Consider the following 22,600-nt stretch of genomic DNA (forward strand, 5'->3'; position numbering starts at 1 on the left):
TTTTTCATTATAATTTGAGTGGGTTTGCAAGTTTTATCATTGAACATTTGCAAATAAATTGAGACATGATCGGTAATTTTGAAAGGATAATAAAAAATTGAGAGAAGGTGTAATTTTTTAAAAAAGAGGATAAATCAAATATATTTTAATATACAAATCAAATTTTTAATTCATCTAAAATTTTTTTAAGAAATGATCGGCAATTTTGAAAGGAGAATAAAAAATTGAGAGTAGGTGTAATTTTTTTAAAAAAAAAAGAAGATAAATCAAATATATTTTAATAAACAAATCAAATTATTAATTCATCCAAAAATTTTTTAAGAAATGATCGGCAATTTTGAAAGGATAATAAAAAAATTGAGAGAAGGTGTATTTTTTAAAAAAAGAAGATAAATCAAATACATTTTAATAAACAAATCAAATTATTAATTCATCCAAAAATTTTTTAAGAAATGATCGGCAATTTTGAAAGGATAATAAAAAATTGAGAGAAGGTGTAATTTTTTAAAAAACAAGATAAATCAAATATATTTTAATAAATAAATCAAATTATTCAATTTTGATTTTAAAAACAATACTTTTATTGTAAATTTGAATTCAAATTATTGTTTTATATTCAGCCTTATATATTATTTTTCTTTAAACATTATTTTTCTTTCTTCTATTCAAATGCATTTTCAAAGCAAATTTTGAATTATCCTATATTATCTCAATTACAAATATATTTTTATTTAACTTAAATGCACAATTAATCTTTTCATAATTTATTCATTTTGATAATTTCGATTTTTTCCAAAACGCTCTCAAATCTTTACAATTTGTGAGAATAATTTTATTCCCATATCAAAATTCAAATTTTTTTTAATAATTGCATTTATCTATTAATATACTATCTATTTTTTCAATTTTTTATTTTCTATTTTTTCTCAATTTTTTTCAAAATCAAATATATATGTTTTTTCTTCAATTATTTATAATTGTATTAAAACATTTTACCCTTATATCAACCAAATGATTTAACACGTTAGCCCTTTTTTTCAGCTTGAATTCTTCAATTTTTCTAAATATCAATTTTGATTCTCTACGATAGATTTGTAATAATTCAAAACAATATCTCTCCTATCAAAAGCACCTCAATGTGCATTGATATATCAAAGTATATTAATTTTTATTTACAATTTGATATTCCATAATATAATATCAAATTATTTTTCTTTGAGAATTATATGACTCTATTCATTGGATTTTGCAGTATAATTCCACATGAAGACAAGTCTTGAAAACTTATTTGAATGCTACTTTTTAAGCAAACAGAAAGTGTTCCTCTCAAAAAGTGGAAACACTTTCCGGTCCCTCGCATACATCTGGTATTTACTGTTTATTGCAATGAAAGTAATTCGGCAGATTTTAAAAAAAAAATTATTAAATCTATAAATCTATTTACTTTTAGTATTATAACAAACATACATATCATTATTGATGATATTATAAATGAATTACTTTGAATTAAAAAAATTATAATCGAGGGGTAATTGGCTCTTCATCAGATATTGATGGAGTGTCATCTAATCCATGAGCCTTTCTAATTAGTATATTAGTTTCTGTAGTACTAACTTGCGGATTTAATAAAAAACTTATTTGACTACTACTTCGAGCATCAGTGATTCTAGCATTTGCTGGTGTGGACACTTCTATTTGGTGTCTATTTCTAAGCTTGTAGATTTGCGTTTTGACTTCAAAAATTCTTGTTTCAAGTTGAGTTAACAAATAATCAATATTAACTTGAAAATTGTTAAATTTCTTTTCTAGGGCATTCATGCGAGTATTAATTTGACTGAAATACATTTCTGTATTAGCAGTAATTTGAGTTGAAAAATTATTGCTTGCTCTTGAAAAAAGAATGTCAACATATTCATGGCTTGCGAACTCACTCAATACCATGTTATCTAATTTTGCTTTTGCTACACGGCTAAAGATAGAAAATAAATTGGTAAAATCTTCTTTGATATCAATGCCGAATGTATAATTTAAGAACTGATTTGTAACATTTTGACTGCATTTTTGTGCAATCTGAGCTTTATCCATTACAAAATTGACTCTTCGTTTATTTCGCTTTTTTGGAAATGCTTGATATGGTTTAATGGATTCTTTGGTTGCTTTTCTATCAGAAATCCTTTTCAAATCATCAAGTTCTTGATTAATCATGTCAAACCAGTCTTTCCTATTCATTCATTTTTATAAAAAGTGACGAAATTTTCATCAAAATCATTTTATTTCCACGCAATAACGTATTTTTTCAATCGAATATTAGAAAATCTCAACTCAACAATTGTATGCCATCGTTCGTATATAATTCACTTAATTTTTGTTTTGTTAGTACATTTTTACATCCAAATTCAATAATTACAGCATATATCTCATAATGAATCTACAGGATATGAGTCTATCATGATGCAAACTTCATCTTCATTGACTTTTCTATGCATTTGCTGTTTTTGATACTATTTTATTTGATTTTTTGTTCTTCCTGGATTTATAATATAAGTATTTCATCCCATTGCTTTTACATAGTTTGTATGATCGAGTAAGCGACCATTAAATACAATGATGGTCAATCATAATATAGTTTGTAAAATAATTTTGAGGAGGAGACTTCATTTACCGGAAATTGCTTGGATGTTATGAAATCACTGAGTTTCTTAATCTAAAAAGTACTTAAGGAAAAACGAGAAAAAGATTTGAATTAAAAAAAATCAGATATTACTATGTAAATTTTATAAATAGAATTACCTGGTATTGATCTATATTCAAGAATACAAACAATAAATATGAATATTCTATATAAAAAAAATTAGCAGCAAGCTGAATCTTTCTTTTCATCATTTAACTTTTTTGAGACTGTAGTTGTTGTCGTAAGTCCCTGATTGCCAAGTTTGATGACTTGCTCAGAGACAGATTGGAAAAGGAAGTCCACATTCAATCCTGTAAGTGCGGATGTAATGAAATACTGATATCCATTCTTTTCTGCATATTGCTGTATTTCTACTTCATCAATTCTATGAGTAGATTCAAGGTCTGCTTTGTTTGCAACAATAAATATCAATGGCTTTGGACCTGTTGAACTTCTAAAGTTTTCAATCCATGAATCAACATCAAGAAAAGACTGTCTTTCTGTAATATCAAAAACAACAATGGCTGCAGAAGAATTTCTATAGTAAACCGGGCCAAGGGAACGATATTTTTCTTGTCCTGCAGTGTCCCATACTTGAACTGTATACTGCTTATCTTCATATTTAGTTTGGAATGTATGAAATGCAGCGCCAACTGTTTCTTCATACTGTTGTTGTATTGTTTTATTAACAAATTTCATAATTAATGCAGTTTTGCCAACATATGCATTACCAATCATAACAATGCGGTAGTTATTCATTTAGACCAGAATCAAAAATGGTTTGTTGGATTTAAGAATTCACATCTATTAGTTATAACAAGAAATATAAAATCCTATTCTCTGCTAAAATCTTCAAAAAAAAAAGTTGAAGAAAATGAGATTACCATTCTAGAACAGATTTATGCATGAATTTCTTAGAAAGTCAAAATACCGTGCACATTGGTTACACTCTAAACTCTGTATATGAGAAATATCATTTGGAGAAATTAAAATAAACTAATTAGAAAACTATTTTTTTTATAAACGATATTTAACAATGGAAAAGAATAAATTAGCATAGCATAAAAGTCATGGAATAGCTTTGATCATCTTCATTCATAAATTGATTTGGTGTTCGTAGGATATGAAGTTGAAGTATGTCAAGATCAACAAAAAGGTTATCTGTAGATACAGAAGGTGAGCTTAGTTGATCGTCTTCATTTTGATTTCCTATATTTACATTAAGATCTTTACGAGATGTGCTCTGCTCAAGTCCCTCGTAAACATGTTTGCATTCTATTGATCTCCTATTTGAAAGAATTTTGGAAATTAATTTCCAATTTTTACCATATTGGGCAACAGCTTGACGTAAAGAGTCTATTTCTGCTTCTGTCCAATTTCCATTTTTGCGCTTTACCAAAGCTCTGTAATGATTAGAGCATTGTGTTGCCTTTTTGTTATTTAATTTTTTAGCAATTTCGCGCCAAGAAACTTCTGGATGGTTTTCGTGTATATCAATAAGAATTTTTTCTTCTTCAGGAGTAAATATGCACATTTGATGCTTTTTATGGGCTGGTTCTTCGGTAAAATCGGAAGAATCCTCCTCTGTCATTAAAAAATATTTTGAATAGAAAGGAAATTTAAATGAAATTGGATTTGTTATGAATGTATTTGAAGATTTGAAGAGCAGATCACTTAAAAATAGATTTCCATTCAATTTTTGAATTATAATTCAATTCCATCAATTGGTATTGAATTTCATCATCTCACTTTCTTTCAGATTATTAATCTATAATTCATTGATAGTAAATTTGAATAATTGATTTTACAATTTTACAATTCATAAAAAACTCAAATTTAATTTTGCTTAACATTGATACTATTTTCAAATTAATGTATTTGATTAGAATATTCTAACGTTCATCTTCTCAAATTATTGATATGAAAAATTATTGCTATGTAAGAATTTGCAGCTTGCATATGCATGATAATCGAGTTTTCTTATCAAGACGATTAAAATATTCTGACAATTACTGTCAATTTACAATTGCATTTATAATTGTTATAATATGAAAACACACTTTTTTTGTATTTTGAATTCAAAAATTAGATAGATTATTAATTTATTAATTTACTTTTTGGAAATGGATAGTGCATAAATATTTATTATTATTTTTTATGAATAAAGTTCAAACATTTAAGTTTTCTTGATGATATCTCGCCAAAAGGAACCATCGACTCATTAAGTGATATGCGTCTTATTTTTTAAAATGTATATATTTTCAAGCAGTTCTCTTATTAAATATGACGCAGCTTCCATAATTTTAAGAATTTAATCTATCTTATGCATAGAGCAGATCTAAAGGCAATCCATAGATATTCTTATTTCACATGACACACTTATCATTTAAAACGAGCAGATGGGAAAAACTGTTCTTCATTGTGCAGCATTGTTTAATAACAAAGAATTATCTGAACTTATTATTACACATTGTTCAACCTACTTGCAAGCTTGTCTATCTGGAGTAAGCTTTCAATGTTATCATTAAGTCATAAAGCATATACCACTGATGTGTAAGAAACTCAGAAGGAAACATTTATCCTTAAAAATATTTGTTTATACCATAAAGTATGTCTAAATTAAATTATTAATTCAATATGAGAATCAAAGGAATTGAATGAAAGCTGTTTTTGGAGCATTCATTTTTAGTACTAAACAAAATAATATTTCAAAATTTACAAAAAATGAAATAAATATTAACGAAACATATTTATTTGTAATGACATGAATAATATAATTAGATACAATTCTATTAAAGGGAGTGAATAAACCAAATGATATCGAATGTGAGTTCGTAATCTAATTGAATAGTAAAATTCTATATTGCATATAATTTTGCATTAATTTGGTTAATTGAAATTAGTAATCAAGCTTAATGATCCCTTTTTCATTTGTATTGTTTGTAATAAGCTCTTGGAGTTTTTCGACTGCTTGATTACATGTTTTCATTGTCGATAAATCGTCATAATATCCGATGATTAAGCACGTTGGACATTTTGCTATAATTAATCCGGATTGATTAGATTTTGCTTTTGCAATTCCGTCAAAAACGGATGAAACGGAATATACTTCGCCATGAAAACTAATACCTTTATAAATGTATTCTGAATTCGGTTTGAAAATGTCCACAAATGATTGTAATTCACTAGAAGAAACTGCAAAGCCAGGCGTTGCATTCCATATATTTGCATCGTCGCCAATTATAGCTCCTCCAGCCATATATCCAATCATTTTATCTGTGAAAACTTCCATAAGAAATCAATGTTTTTTTTTTATTCTCCCAAAACGTTTTTTTCACATGAGGAATCTGAATCTGAGAATTAAACTATTTTATAAGTAAAAAAAGAATATGCTGATCCAAGGATTTCATTGTAATGTAAAATGATTCATTCTATTTTTATTGATTTACTTTCCAAACTGCTAACAAATTCCTTGAAGAACTTTCTACTGAAGGAGATCATGAAAATAAGAAATAGGCATTTGAAGAAGGAGATCATGTCAAATCCCTCATCCAAAGTGATTGTAATAAAGAATCTACTCCCCTCATCAGTGGCTCAAAAAGCAGTTTGCATGAAGTTGTTCAATATCTTATCTCATCTATTAAAAAGAAGCCAAGGATATTTCTGGATTTACTCCACTCAGCATTGCAATAGTAAGTGATCAATTTAATGACATCAAATATCTTTATATATCACATATGGGAAATGATTTTTTCAATGAGATAAGAGACAGGAGACGGCAAATTGAAAAAATGCAAAAGATAATCGATGTTTCATCAAAAGAGATAAACAACGAATTATTAAATCAACTACATATAAGGAAGTCAATTTGGAAAATTGTTTTCACTTTAGGAGAATATAATTTTCCATTTGGAAAATTTAAAAAGTGAGACGCGCAGGATTCGAACTTTTTTAAAAGTTGATTTAAATGAATTTTAGTGTGGAATATAAGGATAATATCATATTTAAAATAAGAATATACTAGTTTAGGTGGTATTAATTTTTTCGATAAATTTGAGAGTATGTACGTTTAGGGTATGAAAAGTGTCAATTCGCTCAGCGAAAGCTGAGCTAGCTTCGTTCTCGAAAGAATAAGGAAGGAGTGAAGGAGAATGATACAGATGTTGACACATTCATATCATTTCAACAAATTTTGATCAAATTGAAATTCAATAAAATTCAATTCAATTCATATCCTTCAGTCAGTACATTGATATCCTTCTGCATCACAATGATAACTCGGGCATCAATAGTTCTACAACTAACTCAGAAAAAACAAGATTATTACTTCCTGCTTACAGCTTTTAAAAAGTTTCGATGATAAAAATCACTCTACTCTCGTTTATCGACATATGGTGATAGTAGGTAAACGTATTCTTATCGATATTAATAAAAATATTTGTACGAAAATCTTATCCAATTAGAGAGTTATTCATAAAGTATATGATAATTATAATTACTTTATCTTTGTTTTATCTTTGAATAAACAATTTAATTTAAATTGCATAATATTTTTTGGTTGAAAGACAGGAAACTTAGTTGAGTTTGTATTATTTTTATCGTTTAATTCATCGTATCAGTGAGTGATCCAGATATTTAAGATATTTAGAAAAAAAATTATTAATTTGATTAACAAATTTTAATCAAAATAGCAAAAATCTATTTGATAGCTGTAAACAAACAATAATTTTTATTTCAAGCAAAATCACTTATTTTCATCTAAACGTATAAAATTGTCAATTTTATGAAAATAAATTGAAAATCTCATGAAATGTAAAGGAGAGTAATATTTTTCAATTTTCTTTTTTTCTTTGTCTCAAATATTTTCTGTTGGGAATTTTCTTGTTATCAAAAAATAATTTTAATATTTGTTTATTTCATTACATACAATAAAATTTTAAAAACTCTATTTCTTCTCAAGAAAATTTTTTCCTTCATATGAAGAAACATTTTGTTCTCCATTTGATACTGAGTCTAAATCTCGATTTTTGAATTTTCTTCTTTCCAAATTTCTTTTTTCCAAATTAGAAGTTTAATTCAAATTTTCAATAGTTTATATATTTTCTCAAACCGTCTCGGATTTTCTCACTTTTTAGGGATTTTCTCTCAAAATATACAAAAATAGTAATATCAATACATGTGTCTAATATACTTTAAAACCATCGTGACAAAATTCAAAAACGAAGAGTTCTTCTCTCCAATTTTTTTTCAAAATCAAAAAAATGAGATAAAAAAGTACGTTTGGAAAATTCATTTTTAGCATTTTAGGAATTTTCTCACTTTTCTTCCAAATTGACATCCTTACTACATATCATTTTATAAGCATGTAATCCTATAATAAATAGTCTAATTCCATCGAGTTGCGATCAATCTATGAATCTGTCATGTGAATTTTGAATACTATGCCAAAGTTTAATGGTTGAGGAAATATCTCTCATGGCAATATAAAAGCGAATCATAAAAAAAATTCTGATGTAAGGATAAAAAAAAATTAAATTTTTGTTCTGAAACAATTGCGTTTATAATAGGTCATATGCAAAAAGTTTCAGACAAAAAATCAGCTATACGTAAAGGAAGACTCTCTTGTCCGGGTCTTTCTCCACGTAAACCTGTTAGAAACCAAGCTCCGCCAATTATAATTCCTATTTCAAGAACTACTCAAGGAATATCAACGCCATATCATAAAGTATCTCGAATTGGTCTTTCTGAAGTTCCCGACTTCATTGTTCCTCCTCAATTTCATCCATTAACACCTCATGCTCAAATTGTCTATGATTTGCCACCACTAATTCAGCGCGCCTTTCATTTTATGGATTACAGTATGTGTTTTCACCGAGATCCATTCGAAGCAGATGAGCCAAGTGAATATTCCTACGAAGATTTTCAAAAAAAGACAGACACTCTAAATTCCATACTTAAAATAGTCACTGACCCGGTTTCTCGCCATGGGCTATCTCCTGATGTTTTTAGGATGCTTTTTGAGATGGTTTTAAAACATATTATTCATCCGCTTCCAAAAGTCTCCAAAGAAGCCGAATTTTCAGAATACACGATAACATATTATATCAAGCACTGGGAACACATTGTTATCGTTCATCAAATCCTCAGAGCGATGATGTTTGATCATAGTCATTTTTCTCCACTTCTTTCGAAGCAATTCTCGAAGAAACTTGTTGACTGCCTTGAAACACCCCTCCGTTCAGAGCAGCAACAGTTCGAAGAAACGATTAAAATCATCATCGAAAATTACGTTGGACAAAGGCAGCATCTACTTAAGCACATGATTTCCAAGCTTATCAACTACATAGAGAACATCATTGACTACACAAGTATCGGTTCTATCCTTAGATTACTCGTATCTTACTTTTTGTCACTCGAAACTCCATTTAGTACGAACAACCATAAGATTTTCCGAAATTTACTCTTCCCTCTCATATCAACTTACGATTCTTCAAATTTTGAGAAGCCAATTCAGGATTTGGAGCTGATTTTCGCATCACAGGACCCTGAAAACGCATTCTGGTGCCTCCAGTACCTATTTAATCACCGGCCAAAGACATCTGTCAAAAAAGAAATTTTATTTTATAATTTATTGACGAGTTTACTTCCATTTTTACCTGATACTCTGTTCCTTAATACAGCTCCTATAGTTGTTAAGCTACTCAGTCGATGTATTTCATCGTCAAACGTTTCTGTTTGTTTATTTGCGATTATGTTCTGCGACAATCAGGATTTGATCAATACTTTTAAGCCTGTTCCCGAACTTGTTGTTAAATACTTGCTGCCGGCTACAAAAGAGACTCTGACAAGTCGTGATGACGATATCAAAGATTATGGAACGAGTTTATTGAATAAACTCACTCCCTTTGATCACCAGAAAACTAAGAATACTGAAAATAATGAATATTTGATGAAAAAATGGATGCAAATTGCAAATCTTGCTCAATTAGTTGAAACTGAAGAAAAACTCTTCATATCTTCAATGCGTTCGATTTATGATAACTAACTAATTATATTATGTCTATATTTTGTTTGTTTTTTCCTAAAATATTGTTTGTAAATAATTTTTAAAAAATCTTAAGGATATACTTACCACTTTCTGACATTCTCTCAATTTTTTTGACATACAAGCTTTCTATCTCAATATTCTAAAGTCAAAAGTTAATATTTTTGATGAGGAGAAAGTAAATATAAATCACTACGTAGTACCTAATATGGCTGCTATATTTTTCTGCCATTAAAATAAAGATATATTGAGTTTTTTTCAATGCATGTCATAAAGTGGTAAGTGCACCCTTAAGGATATACTTGCCACTATTGACATCCAAGTATTTTACCCAGATTTTCCTTACTTTTACCACCTCTCTAAAGCTGGGGACACCGCCTATCGTTGGGAGTAGCTATTAAATAGAACCACCAAGGGTATTTTTCGAACTGCCGGTGTAGTTGAAACATCCGACATAATGATTCATTATGCCAAGGTTTGATTCCCATTTAGCCAATTTTGTTCTTTTTTGGATCATGAATTTTTTTTGGGTCACTATAAGATTTGTTTCATGTTCTAAATCTGCTGCATATGTAATCTATTTTTATTTACCTATTTTTAAAAATCTATTGGATTGCCAAATTTGAATATATTTAAAATCATAAAAATCAAAAAAAAATAAATATATATGTTTTATGCATAGTGCCGATACTCAAATATCAGATTACTTAGATCCATGAATAATATCCGAATTTTTTTTCTTAAAATTAAACTTCAAAACTTCTTGCAATCTTATTCTTCATCTATTATAAATTTTTAAAACCATTTTTTAAAATAATTTTGCGTAAATTTTATTCTCATGTTGTTTTAATCGAAAATTGATACATTTTCAAAAAAATAATATTGACTTATGAAATTCATTTTTAAGGTGAAATAGTATTGTTTTTATTAAAGTATATGAATAATATATAAAAATTAATGAATAATATAAGCAGATTTTAGTTTACAAAACAAATATGAGCAATGCAATTTCAAACTTTTGCTGGCAATTTCGATATTGCTCAAGTTTGTAGTATTTGTGATACCTATAACATCGGCTTAATCAAAATTTGATTTTTCTTATGAGTTATTGAGAAAATTTGATTGCAATGAGAAGGATTTCGACGTTTTTGATAAACTAAGAGCTGAGCTTTAGGGGTTCAGTTCATTTATGGCTGTAGTTTGATGCGTAGATCTCTTTTTTATTGTAAATTCTTTCAGCATGGAGATCGAGAATGAATCTTTTGAGAACTTTATGAGTTTTTACACCCGTAAAGAGGTCCTTCGAGGAAAGATAGTCCAGACTACATGAAGATGTGGGTTAACCAAAAAAATCCGATGGTTTCCCCATATTCATGTAGATCTTCGAAAAAATGAGCACCAAAAAAGCCAAAAAAATAGGCTTTTTATTGGATTTGTACACTAGATCAATAATCTATTTAGGATCTGACACTCTTTTTAGCCAGAGATATGAGGTCCTTTCTAGGAAAACGATCTATTCATCCATAAAAAAAAGAATTATCATTTTCCCCAGAAATTACATGGGGAGTGGTAAAAGTAAGGAAAATCTGGGTATATCAATTTTCTATAATAAAAAGCTAATATTTTTTATGCAGTACCTTTGTAAAAAGCTATTATAAAAATGTGTCTATTATAACAATTTACTAGAAAAACATTTATCTTTTGTAAAATAATCGTACTTATAAATAAAAAGTGACAGTGCCAATATTTTTTTTCATATTATGACAAGTTCAGAGGCACTAACAAAGGAAATTGAATGTGATTTTAGCGATCTTAAGCCAATTGAAATATTCGAATATCCGAGCCAAGCTTCAAAACTTATTTGGGACGTCAATTCCAATAATATTTTACAAACAACATCACAAATTATAGACTTTATTAAAAATAACAGAATCTCTATCCAAATGGCACTTTACTTAATTAATATTTTTTGCAAATTCGTGTTAAAAAAATCGAATTATTTGTGGAACTTTATATAAAGCTATCAAACGAATTTTCATGCATCATCAAACCAGAAGATAAGGTATTAGCATCACTATTGCATTATAAGGGTTTCAAATTTCAAAATTTCGAACCTGAAATGAAAGAGGAAGAAATTCTCAATATATATCCAACAGATTCACCATTATTCTACATTGCGTGGGACAAGATTGATGAACTTAAGCGTAAATTCCCAAATCTTGATGTTAATAAATATATTCAGCCAGAATACCCACTTAATTGTGCTATTCAATACGGATCAGAATTGTGCTTCAATTACTTGAAAAATTTAGGAGCTGAATATAATAAAACCTCAGAGAAATATGCTGTTCAAGGTGGAAACATAAACATTTTTATGCAAATGATCGAAGATGGTAAATTATTTGCTAACATGATTAATACAGCATTGGATTATCATAATTTTGAAATTGCTGACTACCTCAAATCAAATTTCGGACAAACTCCTAATTCAATAGCAGAATGTATGTATTTTGGAAATTATAACGTTGCTTCGTTTTTACTTTCTAATGGAGCAGATATCAACGAAGTTTACATTATTTTTCTTTTTATACTTTGCATCGTTTTGTGGAATTCACTTTCTTCCTATAATATTTTTTGTTGTTTCATGAAATTTTTTATTTATTAATGAATCCCCGCTTGATATTGCCATCAAAATTAATTCAATGGAAATGGTCAAATTCTTAGTTGATTATGGTGCAGATGTTAACAAGATACTTATTCTCTTTCTCTTCATTTTTATCAATGTTTTATGTGACTTTTTTTCTTTTCTGATTTATCATTTATTAATACGATTCTTTTTATTTTTAGATTTATCATTTATTTATATTATTTTCTTTCTTTTCATATTTGTCAATATTTTATACAATTATTTCTCTTTTGATATTTATCATTGTTTTATACAGTTCTCTTTCTTTTCATATTTATCATTGCTTAATACTATTACCTTTCTTTTGATATTAATCATTTCTTTATAAAATTATCTTTCCTTTTATATTTATCATCGATTCATCTAATTATGTATCTTTTCATATTAATCATTGTTTTGTGGCATTTTCTTTCTTTTAATATTAATCATTATTTTGTTCTATTTTCTTTCTTTTAATATTAATCATTGTTTTGTTGTGTTTTCTTTCTTTTAATATTAATCATTGTTTTATATAATTTTCTTTCTTTTAATATTAATCATTGTTTTGTAGCATTTTCTTCCTTTTAATATAGGGTGTCCAAAGGTGTGTTTAGCACAAACCTGAATACTGCGAATAGAAATAAACAAGTTACATATATATAAAGTTTATTTAAATGTAATCACCATTGGATTCAATCACGCGTTCGCAGCGATCGATCCAGGCTTGAAAGACACGCTTTAAATCATCATGAGAAAATTGCTCAAATTGCTCTCTTACAAAATTTTCAAGATCATCTGGACTCGCGAATTCGCGTCCTTCAGCTCTCTTTTTTAGCGTGCCGAATAAATAAAAGTCAGAGGGTGCAATATCAGGTGAATAAATTGGGTTTGGAACAACTTTGACATTGTTTTCCACCAAGTAATTCATTACCTTATGACTTTTGTGAACTCTTGAATTATCAAAATGAATTGCAAACTTTTGTTTTTGTTGTTTGGATTTCTCAAACTCATCAGAATTGATAATTTGAGTAAGAACATTGTCAATTAGATACTGAGCATTCATCGTATTAGGTTTCTGAAGAATATCAATTGCGATGATGTCATTCACGCCCCAAAAAACCGACAACATCATCATTGGTGTGTCAATTTTTTTCTTTGGGAATGTTTGCGGATTTTCATCCTTCGGGATCCACATGATTTTGGCTTCTGTTGCATATTGAAACCAAGACTCGTCCCCTGTTACTAAAAAGCGAAACTTCTTGGATTGATACGCACCCAATATAGAGAGGAGCTCTTTCGAAGATTGGACTCTAGATTTTTTTTGAACTGAATTAAGGTTGTGCGGAACCCAACGTGTATACGCTAGTTTGTAGTTCAAATAATTGTGCAGATAATAACTGACTGTTGTACGTGGTATCTTTGTCATCTCCTCTATCCTTCTGAGTGATGCTCTTGGGTCTTCATCTAGCGCTTGAAGAATTGCTTTGATTTTTCTTTGATCCGGCGATTTTTTGTCAATTTTTATGATGGGCGCCTTTTTGTTCATGAAGTGATACATCCTAACATGATACGTTACAGTGGAATAGCTAGGAGCATCCATACCGAAGCATTTTACCAATGTCTCGTAGATTTTTTTACAGTCTTTGCATTTTTTTGCAAGAGCGAGGATGTTTTCTTTATGATTCATTAAAAAAATGAAAAAAATCCCGCCAAAATTTCCCGCGAAACCGCCTCTTGTCTCAAAATTCATTTTATATCCCGGCATGGCGCCAAAATACAACATACTCATCATATACATATATTCATATTTTTTATTATATATTTATAATCAGCATATATCTCCTTTAATAGTCTCATATAGAGCGCTGTGCTAAACGCACCTTTGGACACCCTATATTTATCGCTATTTTATCAAATTCTTTTTATAACAATGTTTTTCGCTATTTTGTGTAATTATTTTCCATTATTTTGTTCGATTTGCTTTCTTTTCATATTTATTATTATTTAATCATGTTCTCTCAATTTTAACGATTGCCCACTTAATATTGCCATCCGAGCAAATTCGATGGAAATTGTCAAATTCTTAGTGGAACATGGTGCAGATGTTAACAAGCCATTTATCCTCTTTCATTTCATATTTATCATTATTTTATGATATTCTCTCAATACTAACAAATACCCACTTAGTGTTGCGATATGCGCAAATTCGATGGAAATTGTCAAATTCTTAGTTGAACATGGTGCAGATGTAAACAAACAACTTATTCTCTTTCTTTTCATATTTGTCTAAGTTTTATTGGATTTCCTTTCTTTTCATATTTATAATTATTTAATGTATTTCTCTTTCTTTTTATATTTGTCATTGTTTTATACGATTCTCCTTCTTTACATGATATTTATTTTTATTTTGTGGTATTTACACTCCTTTTATGTATATCATTATTCTATCTTGTTCTCTTTATACTTTATTGCATTCTTTTTCTTTTCATATTTATCGATGCTTTATCAAATACACATTCTTTTTATATTTATTATTGCTTTATCAAATACTCATTCTTTTGATATTTATCATTGTTTTATGAAATTCATTAAAATCTAAAGAATACCCCCTTAGTATTGCATTCAAGGCAAATTCAATGGATATTATCAAAAACTTAGTCGAACATGGTGCGGATGTTAACAAGCAATTCATTCTCTCTCTTTTGATATTTATTGTTGTTTTATCAAATTAATCATTTATGTATAATGTTATATTTTTATACATATTTATCATTGCTTTATGGCATTCTTTAGATATTAATGAATGCCCACTTAGTATTGCAATCAATGAAAATTCAATAGAAATTGTCGAATTTTTAGTAGAACATGGTGCGGATGTTAACACGATACTAATTCATTTTCTTTTCATATTTATCATGACTTTATCCTATAATCTTTCTATTAATGTTTATAATTATTTTACAGCATTCTACTTCTTTTCATTTCTATCATTGTTTTATACAATTATCTCTCTTTTCATGCATGCCATTGTTTTATACAATTATCTCTCTTTTCATGCATGTCATTGGTTTTTAAAATTCTCTTTCTTTCTATATTTGTCATTGGTTTTTAAAATTCTCTTTTTTTCTATATTTGTCATTGCTTTATGAAATTTCCTTTACTACTATCTTTATCATTGATTAATGGAATTCCCTTTCTTATCAAATTTTTCAATGCTTAATGAAATTCTGTATCTGCTCATATTAATCATTGTTCAATAGAATTCCTTTTCCCTTCATATTAATCATAGTTTTATAATGTTCTCTTTCTTTTTATATTTATCATTGTTTTGTGGAGTCCTTTTTCTTTTCATATTTATCATTGTTTTATAAAATTCACTTCCTTTTCATATTTATCACTGTTTTATAAAATTCCCTTTATTAATATATTTATCGTTAATATATGATATTCTTTTTCTTTCTATATCTCCCATTGTATATTGTGATTATTTTTCATTCCATATCAATCATTGATTAATGCAATTCTTTTTCTCCTCATATTCATCGTTGTTTTATTTGGTTCTTTTTAATTTCAAATTAATTATTGTTTTATCAAATTCTCTTTCTTTTAATGTTTATCATTAAAAAAAAAAGGTAGTGGGGCTTCCAGGCACTTCGTGCCCTCTAGCCCCGAAGATGTTTAGTATAAATGAAGTTTTTATTCGGAAAATTGTTAGTCTTCTGGTGTGAATTCGGAGGACTCTTCTTCTTCCTCCATTGCTTCTGGGAAGAAGCCTTCTTCTGGGTCGAAAACATTATATAATGTGTCGCTTTTCACAAATTATATATGTTTTCATGTTTTGTCACTTTTCTGTCACTTTTCGGGTAAAAACATTTTTATTATTATATATAAATGAATTTTACAAAACCTCCGTTACCGTTCTTTGGAAATAAGAGTAAATGTAAAGATATTATATTGAGAGAACTTAAGAAACTACCGAATGGTCTAACATTTGTAGATTTGTTCGGTGGAAGTTTCTATATATCCCATTTGTGCCATACAATATTCCCAGACTCAAAGATTATATGCAATGACTTCGACAACTATATGGACCGTCTCAAACATATTCCAGACACAAACAATATATTGAAAGAGTTAAAAGAAAAGATACCTATAGGTAAGATGGAACGTATACCATTAGATAAGAAAATATTGTGAGAGAGGTTTTGAAAAAAGCAGAATATATAGACTGGGATAGTATATCTGCTAGACTATTATATAGTGGTTCTATAAGAGTTCATGACATTGAAACACTTATGTCAAAAGTTTTATATCTTAACTATACAAATGTTTTCAAAGAGGACATAGAAAAATATATTGAGGGTATAGAGTTTGTGAGATGTCATTGGACAGAGTTGTATGAAAAATTTAAAGACAAGGAAAATGTTTTCTTTATAGTGGACCGCCGTTCTATAACACATGGGATTTTCAATACCAAGTAGACTGGACTTTGAGAGACTCTTTAGAAACTTTAGACGTTATACATAACCATCCATGCTTTTACTTTACATCCGATAAAAGTGGTTTGGAAACCGTTATGAGATGGTTAGAGGACATACATGACTATGAGTTTAGATATGACAAGATAGAATATGAGAGAGGTCCTATAAACTGGAGAAAGTGTCACAATAAAGAAATTTTATTAGTAAGTAAATGTGGTTTGAAATAGGACTACTTGTTTTAGGTTTTTTCCATTGTGTCATTTATTTATTTGACGTGGCAGAAAAGTACAGAGAATATGAAGATGAACCAATGCCTGCAAATGTTCAGTATATGTACTCGTAAGAGATATTTTTATCTAATATTAAATGGACGTACAGAACTTAGCGAATGCACAGCAACCTGGACAACCAAACCCAGAGAATATTCCAAATGAAGTTAGAATACAAACTGCAATGGCAAACTATGGTCAAGTGCCAACAGATGTACAAATGCAAACTGCCATGTCAAATGACGCTGCGTTAGGTTTGCCACCATGGTATGCAAATATGAGATGGAAAGAGTTTTATACAAACCCTGAAGTGGGATATAAACAACTTTATGCAGATGACGCGAACACAGGAGTTGACCCAGAATATGTTTTCTACCAGAGGAGAAACAGAATGTATGAGCTCCAGTTAAAGAATGCTATGGAACTCAACAGGAAACGCAAAAGACTAGGCGGACATTAGATTTTTACATATAGTAAAATGGGTTTCTTCAGTAAGATAGGAAACTTCTTTCGAAATGTTGGAAGAGGTATATGGAATGGAATAAAAACCCTAGGAAGAGGAATTTGGAACGGAGTCAAAAATATTGGTAAAAGAGTAGGTCAGTTTGTTGGTATTATACCTAAAGACCCTGAACCAGAAGAGCAAGCTCCTGTTATACAACAGCCTGAACCTGCACCACAGTCTAGTTGGCAACCAAATCCAACACCTCAACCGTATTAAAAAATTATATTTTTACCGTTCGATAGTAGTTGTATATGAAACTAAGTTCTAAGTAAAACGCATGGTATAATGGAATTATTCTTTTTCTTCCATCTGTAGTAAACCATACTTGAAAGTCTGAAATACTTCCACTTGGTGGTTCGTATAACTTTGTAGGTTTTTCGTAAAAGTCATTCATCAGACATAAGAAAGAGTTTTGCGCACCAGAAAATGAAGCATGAACAATAATAGCATCTGGGTCGAAAATATTTTCATATGTTCCATTAGGGTTTTCGACTTCATAAAAGTCTGGGTGTACTGGATATGCTGCAGGCTGATTTAACATCCTCATAAATCTATACCATGCCAAGTTGTTATATTTTGTAGAAATATAAACGTTTTCTCCAAGGTCTTCTATTCTATTGATTTTAACAGTTGCATTTTTCCTGTCATAAATAATATCGAGATGGTATTCTCCTTCGTCAATGTTATACTGTTTTGCATATTCGATATAGATATCGTTTATTTTTTCTTGAAAAGCTTGAAGAGTTGTTTCTAAGTTTACAAGCAAACTAACTTGTAAAAGTTTTCCCTGTTCAAATTTCTCATACATACGTTTTTCTTTGTTATAGTATCGAACTTCAAAACCGACCGTAAATGGGAAACCATGTATGGCTTCTGAAATGAACTTCATTCTACGAAAGCCAATAGCTTTTGTGACAGATGGGTCTCTTAGCCATCTTAATGGGTAGTCAAAACGATAGCCTTCATGCTTTACGGTCTCTGTCTCAAACTTTTGACCGACATTAGTAAAAAGTTCATCTAATGGTTTAGTTGTAGCAACTCTTGAATTTTCTTTTTCTATTGGAAGCATATTTTATCTAGAATAAAAATGTCGAAAGATATTGCTTCCATGAGAGAAATACAACACAACCGACAACTCATTATGCAAGCTCTAAATAAGAACACAACAAACTTTTCAAACTATTCTAAGATATCTGAGTCATTGAAAGAAGGAAACTTAAAACTGACATTAAACCCAATGACAGATGAGTTTCTATTTCAAGACAAGAAGAACAATACTGTCTGTATAAATCCAACAAAAGGAACTTTAAACGAGAAACCTATAAATGAACTTCTTTTGAAAGCAGATGTTGACAACAAAGCTGACAAAGAATATGTAGACGATGCAATAGCAAAAGAAGAAGAAAGAGCTAACAATGCTTATGCAACAAAAGAACATACTCATCCTGAACTAGCAGACAAAACATATGTTGACAATAAAATGTCAAGTGAAGTGACAAGAGCTGAAAACGAATATTCTAAAAAGACTCATATACATTCTATATCTGAAATAACAGACTTAAACGTTAGCCTTGAAAAGAAAGCGGATGAGGAATATGTGGCTAGTAAGTTAGAGAAGAAAGCGGATAAGGAATATGTGGATGAAAAAGATAATGAAATTATAGAAAGGGCTGAATGGTATCATGAATGGACATCGAAGATTTTAAAAACTAAAGCTGATACAGGATGGGTTTCAGGATGTTTAGACCTTAAAGCAGATAAAACTTATGTTAACGATGAGTTAGAGAAGAAAGCAAATAAGACTCATACACATACAAGTTTTACAACTGTTGCTATAGAAAGTATTGAAGGAACGGTTGAAGAAACTGGTGGGGATGCATTATATTGTAAACCTCCTAACTTTCCACAAGGTTTAACATCGGATGACGACATAACGACGATGAGAAACATTAGATGTAAAGATGTTTATGTCATGAAGGATGAACATAATATTAAATTCACTGCTCAAGATTTATATGACAAGAAAGCAGACAAAACAGAGCTTCAAACATTAAAGACAGAAATGCTTCAAACATTATATCCTATAGGCTCTATTTATACGTCAATGAACTCTACCAGACCAGAAACAGTTCTGGGTTTTGGAACTTGGACTCAAAATAGTCGACAGGTTTTTGTATTGTGCAAACTCTTCAAAGGAAACAGGTGGAAGTAAAACGATTTCAGGTGAAAATTTACCTGCACATAGTCACTACATAGATTTAAGTACATCTCAAGCAGGTTGGCATAAGCATAGATATTGGGATTGGTCAGCAATGATAAAAGGTAAAGGATATGATGTTAAAGACAACGTTAAGTTTGCTATAGATTGTTACTGGAGTAACACTGAGGGAGGAGGAAACCATACACATCGCGTTTCAGGATATACGCAAACAACGGGACAAAGTAAAGACTACATGCCACCTTACATGACAGTTTACGCATGGTATAGAAATGCTTAGTCGTCATTTTCAACTTCTTTAGCATATTCGTCAGGAGTTGTCTTATATTTGTTAGGAACTGTCTTTGAAAGTATACCACCTTGAACTTTGACAAGTTTGAAACGAGGTCTGACAATAGTCGTTTTATCTTCTGCTTGCAGTCTGTACATTTTGCCATGTTTGCCTAAAACTTCATAATATTCTCTTGTATACTTTCTTCTATTTTTACGAACACGAATGTGAGTACCTGTCGGGTTCCCATTGTTGTCATAGTCAATAGTATTTTCATATGGGTCGCGTTTAGGTATTTCTATTTTACTTTGTCACCTTTCTGAAGTTTGAAGCCCGGCATTCTTTCTTGTTTGTCTCTTTTGACTAAATTATTAAATATATAGTCTTTCTCTAAGTCAGGGTTGTTTTTCATTTCTTCGGGGAGTGGTTTCCCAAACCTTTTTGTTTACGGCTATTGTAAATATTTAAAACTTGTCTCATCTTTGCCATGGAGAAGTGTCTATATTTGTCGTCATATGACATTTCATTTGCTTCACCACCTTGTGGTTGGTTTAAGTCTCTTAACATTTTTATACAACCGTCAATGACACCAAGAGCAGAATGGTTTTGGTCGACAATGAAATATTGGTTTACATTTTTTGAACGCAGATAGTTTTTTACATCATCTGATTTGAAAGAACTTTCACAGTCAGATGTCAGTTTTGTTGGATGGTATTTGTCAACGAATATTGTCAAAGCAGTTTTCACATCTAAAATATTTTTGGACCATAATGGTATGGCTTCACAGTATCTTGTGTTTTGACCGACAAATATTAGCCAGTATGGTGGTCCATCTGTTCTAACTCTCGGAATGTTTTCCAAGATATCCATAAACCAAGCATTTGGTGTTGAACTAAAGATTTTTATCATGAGTGCTTTCTTTGTCGCTTTAGAAACATAGGGGTCCTTGTTTGGATTCGTCATTTTTATCCTATAAGAAATGGGTTTATTTGGCGCATTAGCAGGAGTTGCATCCAGATTTTTGCCCGCAGTGGGAACAATAGCCAGAGGTGTATTTGGAGTTGGAAGGAAGATTTTGAGTACATTAGGTATACTTAAAGAGAAAGCACAACCTATTATACAAACTGTACAGAAAGGTTGGGATGTAGCACGAGATGCAACAAATCTTATTCCAAATCCTGAAACAAGAGGAAAAGTTCAAGGATGGATGGACAATGTAGGAAGACAAGCAGGAAACTATTATAACAAAGCAAATGACTACTATAACCAAGCAGGACACTATATGGACCAAGGTGAAAGATTCTTTAACAGAGGATATAACCATGCACAACAATGGGTAAACAATAACCAACCTCAACCGCCTCAAACGTGGGGAATGTAAAGTTTTTTACTGAGATGAAATGAACAATACAGCATTGAGACAAATGGGTTCAAGATGGATTTGTCGACTTCCAGCAGTTACACCACGTGTTTGTCAAGTTCTTCCTATACCTCAGGAAGTTTTAGACCGACTTAAAAAACAACAACAACCAGTTGAAAACAAACCAAACTAAAATTTTTTACTGAGATGAAATGACCGAAGAAGTTGAAACGGTAGATTTGACACCACAAACAAAAAGTTCAGACCATTGTCAAAACCTGTCAAAGAACTTACAGATGAAGAGAAAAATTCAATAATAGAAAGTGCCAGGTCTGGAAATACAAACCCTAACTATAAAGTCACTTTTCATAGAAATGGAACGGCTAGTATCTCAAAAAAGAAACAGACTCTCACAAATAAAATATTGAAGTCTGAAGGAGCTTTCGAGACAACAGATGGAAAAGTTTACTTCACTGACCAACAGTTCATTATAGAACATCTCATTGACTTAGAGTCGAAATATTCTAAACTTTACAACAAACACAAAAAGTTGAAAGGAAAACAAAAACAAATGGCATATGATATTTATGAAGATGTTGACGACACAACTGTTCCTGCAAGTGAAGTAAAGTCAGAGAAACCGAAAAGTGACGAAAAACCGATAGAAGAAGAAAAACCAAAAACTGAAGATAAACCAAAACCAAAGTTTAGTTTGGAAACTAAACCAAGTCAACCTTCATTAGCTGGTATGGGTTGGCGTCAAAGACTTATGGCAGCAGGCGGTTATGTAAAGTAAAGAAAAAAATATTTTTTTATTTTTATAAAAATGCCCCCATATAGAATGGATAGAAAATCTGCTAGAATAAAAGCAGAGTTGCAAAGATATGGTTGGAGAGTTTCGAAGAAGTTTAAATATAGGAAGGGAAGACCCATAAAAGTCTATGACAAATTGTCTGGTCTTCGCTACGAAATGGATTTGGAAACAGCACGTGCAAATTATCCAAACAGACTAGAGAGGTTAGAAGAAGAACGTCTTATGGACATGCCTTTCGATGTGTTAAACATTGCATGAAGTAAAAATTTATTTTTTAAAAAGTGACATTTTTTAAATTTTA

The 22,600-nt window shown here is 30.0% G+C and overlaps 13 protein-coding genes and 3 pseudogenes across 16 annotated transcripts, besides 4 other annotated features; 9 read left to right on the plus strand and 7 right to left on the minus strand.

The window, feature by feature from the left end:
- Positions 1-1,443: 1,443 nt before the first annotated feature.
- On the minus strand, positions 1,444-2,237 carry TVAGG3_0864770 (uncharacterized protein; the record flags this gene model as incomplete). The annotated part of the gene is made up of 1 exon (XM_001306896.1): positions 1,516-2,229. The coding sequence occupies one exon, from the start codon at positions 2,227-2,229 to the stop codon at positions 1,516-1,518; it is 714 nt and encodes a 237-aa protein (XP_001306897.1).
- Positions 2,238-2,760: 523 nt separating this feature from the next.
- On the minus strand, positions 2,761-3,534 carry TVAGG3_0864780 (GTPase protein; the record flags this gene model as incomplete). Its single annotated transcript, XM_001306897.1, has 1 exon — positions 2,852-3,430. One exon carries the CDS (start codon positions 3,428-3,430, stop codon positions 2,852-2,854), a length of 579 nt encoding a protein of 192 aa, XP_001306898.1.
- Positions 3,535-3,639: 105 nt separating this feature from the next.
- Positions 3,640-4,262, minus strand: TVAGG3_0864790 (homeodomain-like family; the record flags this gene model as incomplete). The annotated part of the gene is made up of 1 exon (XM_001306898.1): positions 3,723-4,262. One exon carries the CDS (start codon positions 4,260-4,262, stop codon positions 3,723-3,725), a length of 540 nt encoding a protein of 179 aa, XP_001306899.1.
- Positions 4,263-5,432: 1,170 nt separating this feature from the next.
- Positions 5,433-6,337, minus strand: TVAGG3_0864800 (profilin family; the record flags this gene model as incomplete). The annotated part of the gene is made up of 1 exon (XM_001306899.1): positions 5,571-5,963. One exon carries the CDS (start codon positions 5,961-5,963, stop codon positions 5,571-5,573), a length of 393 nt encoding a protein of 130 aa, XP_001306900.1.
- A 1,880-nt stretch (positions 6,338-8,217) lies between these two features.
- Positions 8,218-9,771, plus strand: TVAGG3_0864810 (protein phosphatase regulator protein; the record flags this gene model as incomplete). Its single annotated transcript, XM_001306900.2, has 1 exon — positions 8,244-9,716. One exon carries the CDS (start codon positions 8,244-8,246, stop codon positions 9,714-9,716), a length of 1,473 nt encoding a protein of 490 aa, XP_001306901.2.
- Positions 9,772-9,798: 27 nt separating this feature from the next.
- Positions 9,799-9,823: a mobile genetic element.
- Positions 9,824-9,981: 158 nt separating this feature from the next.
- Positions 9,982-10,010: a mobile genetic element.
- Positions 10,011-11,835: 1,825 nt separating this feature from the next.
- TVAGG3_0864840 (protein ubiquitination) lies at positions 11,836-12,381 on the plus strand (the record flags this gene model as incomplete). The annotated part of the gene is made up of 1 exon (XM_001306901.1): positions 11,836-12,381. One exon carries the CDS (start codon positions 11,836-11,838, stop codon positions 12,379-12,381), a length of 546 nt encoding a protein of 181 aa, XP_001306902.1.
- A 590-nt stretch (positions 12,382-12,971) lies between these two features.
- Positions 12,972-14,275: a mobile genetic element.
- Positions 13,052-14,179, minus strand: TVAGG3_0864860 (Mariner transposase; the record flags this gene model as incomplete). Its single annotated transcript, XM_051249824.1, has 1 exon — positions 13,052-14,179. One exon carries the CDS (start codon positions 14,177-14,179, stop codon positions 13,052-13,054), a length of 1,128 nt encoding a protein of 375 aa, XP_051085299.1.
- A 2,953-nt stretch (positions 14,276-17,228) lies between the features above and the next one.
- Positions 17,229-17,591, plus strand: TVAGG3_0864870 (uncharacterized protein; the record flags this gene model as incomplete). Its single annotated transcript, XM_051249825.1, has 1 exon — positions 17,229-17,591. One exon carries the CDS (start codon positions 17,229-17,231, stop codon positions 17,589-17,591), a length of 363 nt encoding a protein of 120 aa, XP_051085300.1.
- Positions 17,592-17,609: 18 nt separating this feature from the next.
- TVAGG3_0864880 (serine threonine-protein phosphatase family) lies at positions 17,610-17,852 on the plus strand (the record flags this gene model as incomplete). Its single annotated transcript, XM_051249826.1, has 1 exon — positions 17,610-17,852. One exon carries the CDS (start codon positions 17,610-17,612, stop codon positions 17,850-17,852), a length of 243 nt encoding a protein of 80 aa, XP_051085301.1.
- A 4-nt stretch (positions 17,853-17,856) lies between these two features.
- Positions 17,857-18,705, minus strand: TVAGG3_0864890 (uncharacterized protein; the record flags this gene model as incomplete). The annotated part of the gene is made up of 1 exon (XM_051249827.1): positions 17,857-18,705. The coding sequence occupies one exon, from the start codon at positions 18,703-18,705 to the stop codon at positions 17,857-17,859; it is 849 nt and encodes a 282-aa protein (XP_051085302.1).
- Positions 18,706-19,158: 453 nt separating this feature from the next.
- Positions 19,159-22,600: part of a mobile genetic element that runs on past the window's edge.
- Positions 19,609-20,047, plus strand: TVAGG3_0864910 (annotated as a pseudogene). Its single transcript has one exon. A coding segment is annotated over exon 1 (439 nt).
- Positions 20,424-21,088, minus strand: TVAGG3_0864920 (annotated as a pseudogene). The gene has a single exon. A coding segment is annotated over exon 1 (665 nt).
- On the plus strand, positions 21,105-21,506 carry TVAGG3_0864930 (uncharacterized protein; the record flags this gene model as incomplete). Its single annotated transcript, XM_051249828.1, has 1 exon — positions 21,105-21,506. One exon carries the CDS (start codon positions 21,105-21,107, stop codon positions 21,504-21,506), a length of 402 nt encoding a protein of 133 aa, XP_051085303.1.
- Positions 21,526-21,678, plus strand: TVAGG3_0864940 (uncharacterized protein; the record flags this gene model as incomplete). Its single annotated transcript, XM_051249829.1, has 1 exon — positions 21,526-21,678. The coding sequence occupies one exon, from the start codon at positions 21,526-21,528 to the stop codon at positions 21,676-21,678; it is 153 nt and encodes a 50-aa protein (XP_051085304.1).
- On the plus strand, positions 21,698-22,281 carry TVAGG3_0864950 (annotated as a pseudogene). Its single transcript has one exon. A coding segment is annotated over exon 1 (584 nt).
- On the plus strand, positions 22,327-22,557 carry TVAGG3_0864960 (uncharacterized protein; the record flags this gene model as incomplete). Its single annotated transcript, XM_051249830.1, has 1 exon — positions 22,327-22,557. The coding sequence occupies one exon, from the start codon at positions 22,327-22,329 to the stop codon at positions 22,555-22,557; it is 231 nt and encodes a 76-aa protein (XP_051085305.1).

Source organism: Trichomonas vaginalis, chromosome VI (genome assembly GCF_026262505.1).
Source record: "Trichomonas vaginalis G3 chromosome VI, whole genome shotgun sequence".
NCBI classification, from domain to species: Eukaryota; Parabasalia; order Trichomonadida; family Trichomonadidae; genus Trichomonas; species Trichomonas vaginalis.